The 9439-nt window shown below is 29.1% G+C and overlaps 2 protein-coding genes across 2 annotated transcripts; one reads left to right on the forward strand and one right to left on the reverse strand.

The window, feature by feature from the left end:
• The first annotated feature begins 219 nt into the window (after nt 1-219).
• Nucleotides 220-3203, forward strand: LOC120084066 (11-beta-hydroxysteroid dehydrogenase 1A-like). The gene is made up of 6 exons (XM_039039967.1): nt 220-402; nt 495-687; nt 1530-1615; nt 1746-1877; nt 1968-2132; nt 2907-3203. The coding sequence occupies exons 1-6, from the start codon at nt 220-222 to the stop codon at nt 3201-3203; spliced, it is 1056 nt and encodes a 351-aa protein (XP_038895895.1).
• Nucleotides 3204-8161: 4958 nt separating this feature from the next.
• LOC120083585 lies at nt 8162-8964 on the reverse strand. The gene has a single exon (XM_039039405.1). The coding sequence runs from the start codon at nt 8827-8829 to the stop codon at nt 8329-8331; it is 501 nt and encodes a 166-aa protein (XP_038895333.1). The 5' UTR covers nt 8830-8964; the 3' UTR covers nt 8162-8328.
• Nucleotides 8965-9439: the final 475 nt, after the last annotated feature.

Raw genomic sequence — 9439 nt, forward strand, 5'->3', positions numbered from 1 at the left:
TCTGTGTGATAATCGTGACATTGTGGGGTCAATTGCAATTTTTTTGTAAATTTTCAACACGTATTAGATATTTTAGGTAGATAGTTTTGTGGGAAGTGTTACGTGTTGATTATTTGGCATGCAGTTGTGGTACGTGTAAATCAGGTTTGTTCTTTTCCTTCCTATTTGGTTAAATTAACTTCAACCTATTTTTATGTGTAATCTAATGATCGAATCCAAATGGATTTCTTCAACAATTTCTTAAATCTTCTACTTCCACCAACAACTCTAATAGCCTTCTTCTTATTTCTCCCAATTTACTTCTTTTTCAAGTCTATCTCGTTCATAATAAGGTCCATTTTTAGCGAAGATGTCGCCGGAAAAGTTGTTCTCATCACCGGAGCATCGTCAGGGATCGGCGAGGTTTCATTTTTTAAGAAATAATAATAATAATTCCAAACTTACAAAGTTGGTTCTGATTGTTTTTATTGATTGATTTATTTTTCTTTATGAAGCATCTGGCATACGAATACGCTAGAAGAGGAGCTTATTTGGCGTTGGTTGCCAGAAGAGAGAACCGACTCCGGGAAGTCGCCGCCGTGGCAGAGTCTTTAGGCTCACCCTGTGCTCTCGTAGTTCCGGCCGATATTTCAAAGATTGAAGACTGTAAACGGTGTATCCAAACCACCATCACCCAATTCCGACGACGTAAGCCCTTTATTCCATTCGTTTTCTTAAACATAAAGTTTCCCTCTGTCAATATTTCCGTTTCTTTTTACCTTTCTTCGACTCTAAAGAAATGTGCTATATAAACATTAGCCAAATAATCTGAATTAATTGTCTCTAATAATAAATTTATTAGAATTACTTTCCTGATAGTCTAATTTGTGCATCGATTTTCTATTATTGTATATCTTTTTCATCTTTATTGATCGATTTCTTAAAAGTCCCTTTGACCCTGTTACATTTCTAGTCTTTAATCAAGTTCAATGACCCTCCATTTGAAACATATATTTAACCAAAATAATTTAATACCACAATGGGTAAGTACTTTATGTGTACCTGTGTAATACTTGGTCTATACAGCATAGACTCCTGCTTTCATGGATCTCCTCCCATCAAGGATTAAAATATCGATTTTCTCCTTCAATCAATGACTAAATTATTGATTTTGATATCGATATCATGATTTCAATTTTATAGAAATATCCATCGATATATCGATATCGACAAATATTTATGTAAACAAATATTTATCTATTCGTTTAGAGAAATAATTGACTTGTTTTTACGGTTAGTTTTGGATGTTTTTATTGGAGACAGAGACTAAATATATGTTATTTTTATGATTACAAGCATTTATAAAAGATATTTATTCGAGATATCTATCGAATCCTTATATCCAACCTATCTACGCATATTTTCATTTTTGCCTTCAATTAGGATAAATAACATAAAACATAAGAAAATAAAATAAATTTTGCGAGTGCCTAGTACCCCAATATTTTTCTCAAATTTCCTAATAATGTTACAATTAAAAAAAAAAACAGTGGATCATCTGGTAAACAATGCGGGCGTATCCAGCATCAATCTGTTTGAGGAATACAACAACCTCCAAAATGTAGTCCCGGTAATGGTACGATTCATAATCTTAATCAATCTTGTTAGATGATTTAAGAAAATTTTCACCTAATTTAATACAATTTTTTGTTGGATTAATGAAATTACAAAAAATTTGGAATATAATATAATAATGTTAAGTGCAGGATGTAAATTTCTGGGGAATGGTATATTGTAGTTACTATGGGATTCCATACCTGAAACAAAGCAGAGGGAAGATTATCGGAATCGCTTCCGCCGCTGCATGGCTACCTGCGCCTAGGCTCAGCTTCTACACCGTAAGATAATATACATTCTAACTAAAGCTGATTAATTATTTAATTAATATATATATGTTTGGTAAAATATTATATATATGGAAATTGAAGTCGAGCAAAGCAGCAGTGATAAGTTTCTACGAGACACTGAGAGTGGAGGTTGGAAGAGAGATCGGAATCACCATCGTCACGCCGGGGCTGGTGGAATCAGAGATGACACAGGGAAAATTCATGTCCAAAGATGGCCGTTTATACCTCGACCAACAACTCAGGGATGTAAGCTTCTTTACATCCATAAGTTTTTATTTCCTCACTAGAATTTTAAAATGTTATTGCTCCAATCTTTTTTAATATGATTTTCCAAGTACATACGCTTAAATTTTGAAACGTTTACAAAATCAATCCAAAAAAATGTTGGCTGCATGTTTTTCTTTTTTTTTTTTTTTTTTTATATATCACGTTTTTACTTACTTAAAATTAATTTTATATTTAATTTGCATTTACAAATACAATTTTCATATTAAAAAATTGGTTTTGAATGACATGGTTTAGGTTTATTTTGAAAATTAAAAAAATAAATAAAAATTTAATTTAACCATTTCAGAATTACTCCAATAAGGTAGAGTTGTGAGTTTAATTTTGCTTCATTTGGCCTATTAATATTTTTAATATCTTGGTACTTTTATCCTGAGTTTTTTCATTGATACGGATGTAGTCTTTCCGTGTTAAACTTTTTTTATCGTTACATCTAATAATGATGAGTGAGAAAAGGTTTAATTACAATTATTATTATTCTAATTTTAAATTATTAAGGTATAGAAATTAAAACTTCAATCTCTAAAGTTCAAAGTGAAAATTGTCAGTTGGTCTTGGTAAGTCATTTTATTTTTTTATATAAAATTAAGTTTTTAAATTGTACTTACGCTTCTGAATTGTCATTGAATGTTTTTTTTCTTAATTAAAAAATCTCATAAGAATTATTCTAAGAAAATTCATAGAAAATCAACATAATTTTTTTAAAAACAGGAAACTAAAAACAGTTTGTGATAGGCTACGGTCAGCATTATGCCGATCATGCCGATTGACGACGCAGTAAAGGGGATCTTAAGGAGTGTGTGCAGGGGAGATGGGTACGCGACGGAGCCGCGGTGGATGAGGATGGCATTTTACTATAAGACGCTGTGGCCTGAGTTAGTGGAGTGGTTTAATTACTTGGTTGCTATGTCTGGATCATCAAATTCTCCCACTGATACTTTTGGGAAAAGGCTGCTTCAGCTCAGTGGGTTGAAGAACTTGTTTTATCCGGAGTCGGTTCGATCCCCGGAATTGGACCTCAAATCCAACTGATTTCACTTTGTCCTCGATGTTCTTCTACGCTGCTTTTGTAATATGATGCTTTTATTAATTAAATCTATTTTTCTCTCACGTTATTTCCACGATTTTCATAATTATAAAAGTAAAAACACGTTTTTTAAAATTTTAATAGGTCAACGGTTTCATATGCAAAAATTTTAAGCCTATAGCAGGATGTATTCTTGAATTTCTTGAATATGTCAACAGTGTGATAACATCTACACGTGTGCCCTGCGTACTTGAAATCTTTTAGATTGATAGCATGAAAATGACCAAATTAAATGTCGTGAATACCAACACTGACGTTAAGAGAGTGAAGTAGGACATGGAGTACATGCATGCATAACTCAATTTAAAAGTGGAGGAAGCGTGCTTGGCCAATTAGCAAGGGCTCCTAATGGAGGTGCTCATGTGTGTTCGACCGATGACTTCAAAGTTCGAGAGTACAAAAGTACAACACAAAGTTAGGTAAAAAAAAAAAAAAAAAAAAAAGAGAATACGATAAAATAAGATTAGTCGCTTAGTTTAGATCAAATTTCTTATAAATACACTCTTATAACTTCATTGTGAAATAACTTAAGCATCCGACTTCTTTTCTGTTATATTCTGTTATAGAGTTTTTAGAATCGAATTCACTATTTTAATTATAAATTTAACCTAAATTTAACCCTTATTATCATGTGATGGTTAGGTATATTTTTCTCTATCTAAATTTCTTGATCAATCATACCATTTGATTTTGATTTGATTTTTGTGGTGCATGATCTTGTATTTTTTTTAAAAAAAAAAAAAAGAAATCATTGTTTTGGTTCTTTTATTTTTTTATCATCTTCCTATTAAAATATTAGCATGATAGATTCATTATTAAAAAAAAAATTAAGTATAGCCATGTATTTATATTAGAAAGTTCTTTCTTTTGCATAAAATTATCTTACAATTTACAAATGAAGTTCAAAATGAACAACATTTTTGAGTTATAATAAACCAAAATCAACCAAAACAAAAGTATATTGAAAAAAAGTAGGGTTGTTTTTAAATATTGGATAATAAGTCAACTTATTTACAAATACGATAAGATGTTACTGTTAAACGGTGATATTCTGATATATTTGAAATTTTTGTGATTTAAAATAATTATCTAAAAATTAATATTTAAAAAGTACATAAATTAAAATAGACTAAAATTAAAAACTACATACACAGATAGGCTTGAAAAGTGAGGAGGTCATTTGTGGCGGCTATCGTTTTCATTGATTTGCTCATTGTATTATATTGTCGGCGGGAGAAGATAGATAGATAATAGATGACGTCTTCAATATCAAAATCCTGGAAAGAGCAATGAATATTTACTCAAACAATGACGGCAAAAACCCCCCATTTTTCTCATCTTTTTTTGCTGTCACAATTTATAATGAGATAGAAACCTATTTCTTTTAAAGATGCATATGTGGTTTGAGATAGCATGTTTTACTATTTAAAATGATCTAGATAATGATTAATCATTGTCCCTAGATGCCGATAGTTTAATATTTATTTTTTATTTTATTAATAATTTGAATATAATTATTTTTCATATGAAATTTTATATATTAGTTTTATATATACTAGAAAAGATCAAGTTGAAAAATGGACATGAGATATTTAATTTTTTATATATATATAAGTTTAGTTTGTAATTACGTTTACAAAATATAGTGTAAATCTTTATCTGTTGATTTTATATGTCTAATAATATAAGTCTATATTCTGAATAAAAAGATGAATGGAAGTAAGTTGAAAACTTGCAAAATCAATCATACATCAATTATTAATTATTATGCATATTGAAACACAAATATCTGGATCCCGTACCCTAAATATCTTTTCATATCTTTAAATACCTATGTATATTGTGATGGGTGAATTTAGACAGAAAAAAAATATAAGCCAAAAACCAAAAAAGTTAAATTTAAGATGGAGTGAATTTGGTATCAAATAAGTCTAGTTAGTCTAATCAAATCCTAAATTCTATATAATAAGAAAACATCCATCTCATCCTAATCCTAAGAAGAAAAGATAAATTTCATGTCATTCTCTCTTTAAATACATTATTATAATTTCATATGAAATATCTTAAACATTAACTTGAACAACCTTTTTGGTAAGCAATCTGAAAATATAATTTTGAAAATAAGGGATTTAATAAAAACAGAGTGCTATATTTGACGTTTTCATATATGTGTTTGTTAGCAGATTTAGAAATCAAATTTTGATTTAAACAATTTTTTCAAAATATATTTTGATAATTTACTCATAACTCATGAAACTAAGGGAGATTTTTAAAAATAGAAAAATAAGGGAAATTATTTATACAAAATAGCAAAATTTTAATATTCTTTGATAGATGTCAATAAAAGTCTATCAATATCTATCAGTCATGATAGATGCTAACAGAAGTCTATCAATGTCTATCGGTACTTTTTTTCTTTGTCATTTTTGGAAATAGATTGTCATTTTTTTAATCTATGAAAATTTTCCTAAAACGAATTATAATTATTCACTAAATATTAGGTTGAATGTAGACTATTACTAATTAATTTACAAACTTGTTTTATATTAAAATTTTGTATTTTTTTAATATTATATAATATGTAATATATTATATTAAAATTTACAAACTTGGTTTATAGCATAAAATTTTATTGGGAAATTATTTCAAATGGTAGAACTGTTGAAAATATTTACAAGATATAGCAAAATTTTAGAACTATTAATGATAGACACATATAGACTTCTATTAGTGTCTATCACTGATAGAATTTATCAGCGTTTATCATTGATAGTTCTAAAATTTTGCTATATTTTGTAAATATTTTGATTTATTTTTCTATATTTAAAAATAGTCCATTTATTTTTTAATTATTAATATATATATATATAAATATATATATATATATATATATATATATATATATTTTCTAATATAATTTTGCATTTTTAAATTTCAAATTCAAAATCTGGATTCTGTCAAAATATAAAAATGTTAGTTTTTCAGAATTTGCATGGTTTGGATTAGAAAATTCGAAAACTGCTTTAAAAAATTGAATCAAAACTATCTACCAAATGCATGTTTGGTGACCTCATGAAAACATAAAACATAATTTGAATTGTCTATCAAATAAATCTAAGTTTCTACTTCTTTTCATAATTCTCCATCTTTGAATTTGATATTAGAGACTTTTATATATATATATATATATATATATATATTATATTATATATTATTATCAACACTCTCTTCTTTAAATTATAAATTTATCGTTGTCATTTTCGATCCAAACAGTATCGAGAGAAGGACAAAGGTTTATCTTTTCTTCAATTATTTAAATATTAAATGATTTTAAATGCGATCACTCATAGGACGCATGGTTTTCAAAGCTCAAACGACACTGTGAGATTGTCGACTGAGTTGACATAAAAGATAAAATAGCGGATTTCCTGAGAGTATGTTTTTTAACCTTTTTATTTTAATTATTAGCATATAGGTAGGCGTGCTAATGCATTTAAAGTGATAATTAATATTACTAATTAGCATTGAGGCATGAGAAAGGTAATAAATGTCATTATTTTGTAAGTATAGTACTATGCGTTACATGCCTACATGCCTACATGCCAACCTTAGGGTTGAGTGGGAATTGGGAATAGATTATTGAGATCAAAAGTGTTTTTCAAAGTCATTTGGAGATCAATATTTGAGATCTCGAAAATTCAATTCTAACTGGAATTGTACTCTCACGAAGAAGGTTCGGATAATGAACCAGATAAAGATGACCATTAGATTATATTACATAGTAACTTTGAGATAGAGTCTCATGTTATCAAAGTCTATAAAACCTAAAGGAACATTCAGTTCAAAACAAAATGGGGTAAGATCCAAGAATACCGAATCTCGAAAGAGACATCGTATCTCTAAGAGAATATGTTGAAGATTTGAAAATCGAAAAATCAAGGGATCTCACAATGTTTATAAGATACACTGATTTACTTCTTTTACTGTTAATTGGTTTTAAAATGGAATCTCATCTTATCTAAAAATGTTATTTAGTTAACATAGTATTAGAGTAGCATAAGGTTATATATCCAAACATCAACTATGTGTCATTTTCTCTATCTTTAATACTAATTTTTATATAATATTAAATTTAACTTCAACCTAACTGTGGATCAATCAGTGATTTATCGATGACTATTTGAAAAACTTGAAAAACACTATTATAAGTAAGAGCTCTTTGGGGCAAGAAGACAATGCCAATATATATAGAGAGCTGTAAAAGATGTATGTTTCTTCCTAGCAAATGTTGCATTTAAAGAATTCCTTCATAATTCATGTTATGATATATTGTAAATGTAATTGATATATAAAATTAAGATCATAACTAGAAGTGTGACTTGTTCACAACTAAAAACCATAGAAAGTTTCATTTTTCCTATATTTCGTTAAAAAAAAATCATCGTACCCGATATTTTCACTCCTTTACTAATAATCAACCATATATATCAATATTAAGATTATTTTGAAAGCTGTGTTTAATTATAATTTCTTGTCATTGGAAAACAAAAATTCAATGCATAATAAGTTAACCACTTTTAGAAAAGCCTGTTTACATTATTTTTCTATTTTATTAATTTATGAGTTTATTCTACTCGTGTGATCCATTTTTTATTAACAATAATTAAAGCTTTGACAATAATGATATCATATATCACGATTATAATTTATTTTCACTTTATCATCTCACTAATTTATTATATCCATTATTTGAAACAGTCCTAAGATATCAATGCCCAAATTTTCGAGGTAAACTTTGTGCCATTCTTAATTAATATTGACATTAATAATAAAGTATATATTCGATTTTAGTAGTAATAATTAAAAAAAAAAACTAATATTAAGCATTTGAAAAATCATGATGTGAAAATAAAATCAACTCTAATGTTGCCTTTTGATGTCTTCGAAATCTCCCTCAATTTACAACCGCACATCATCTAATTTCTTCCTAATTTCAATACACATGAATAAGAAGAAATCTTACCATATATATGTAAATAAATATATATATTTGTGAATTTATGTACCGAGTCAAAGACCATTTAATTTAAGCAACGATGACGGACTTAATATCGTATACCCACCGCCATTTCTACTGCCGCAGGTGGTCAGCCGAAGTGGGCTACAAGCAATTAAACCACCGCTCTCTCCAGCCGTCCAACGGTGGCTCAGCCCATCACCGCCGTCCATCTCCGCCAACACATGATAAAACATCCCAACTTCACAGGGAAGCAAAATTGGGCCTTGACTATTATACCCATATTCCACCTCAGCATCTTCAAGAAGCATCTGAAATAACGGATGATTCGCAAATTCCGTTCTCACAACAAACCGTTGCCGTTCCGGTCCGACGTACACGGCAAAGCAACCGTCCGGAGCCACTGGAGTTTTGAATTTCGAGCCACTGTTCCAAGATTTGCTCTTTTTTCTCATACCTTCCGGTCCGACAGCGGTTTTTCCGGTCACCGATCGACTCCGGCCCAAACCCTTCGAACCTATATACTTACTCCACTTTTTCTTCATGCCCTCCATGAATTATTAAATCCCCAAGGGCTAATTTGCAAAGAAGAAAGAGGAATCTTTTTTTAGTTTGTTTTGGTCCGAAAGAAAAGTTGAAAAAGGGGCTGGATTTATATAGAGATAGGAGGGAGGGGGCTTTGTAGGATAAAGTTTTGATTTTTAATTAAGCAGCCATTTCCAGATTGGTTACATTAATTATTATAGAAAAAATGAGGGGTTTTATTGTCAACGGAGAGAAGCTGGTTTATTTTGAATAATTATTGATGTTTATAATAATTTGGGTAAATTAATGAAGGAAGGGTCTTGGGTGTTGACAAATGACAAAATGGTTAACCCACTTAGTTTTGTCCAGAAACGAACTCCCTTTGTCTCCAAGTTGAGACTAGACAAAACGTAATGCAATAAAAAGTATATTAATAATAACGTTGGAAGGAGGAAATAAAAAGAGAAAACAACTACCCATGATATTTGGATTGGTCATTGGAATGTTCCTTCTTTTGAATCTGATTTTTCTTTCTTCTTTTACTCAAAACATCAACAAATCATTTCCACTAAAAAAACAAAAAAAAAAAAAAAAGGAGAAAGAGAAAAATTCGGACTTTTACTCTTGAAATTAATTATT

Source organism: Benincasa hispida, chromosome 8 (genome assembly GCF_009727055.1).
Source record: "Benincasa hispida cultivar B227 chromosome 8, ASM972705v1, whole genome shotgun sequence".
Lineage (NCBI taxonomy): Eukaryota > Viridiplantae > Streptophyta > Magnoliopsida > Cucurbitales > Cucurbitaceae > Benincasa > Benincasa hispida.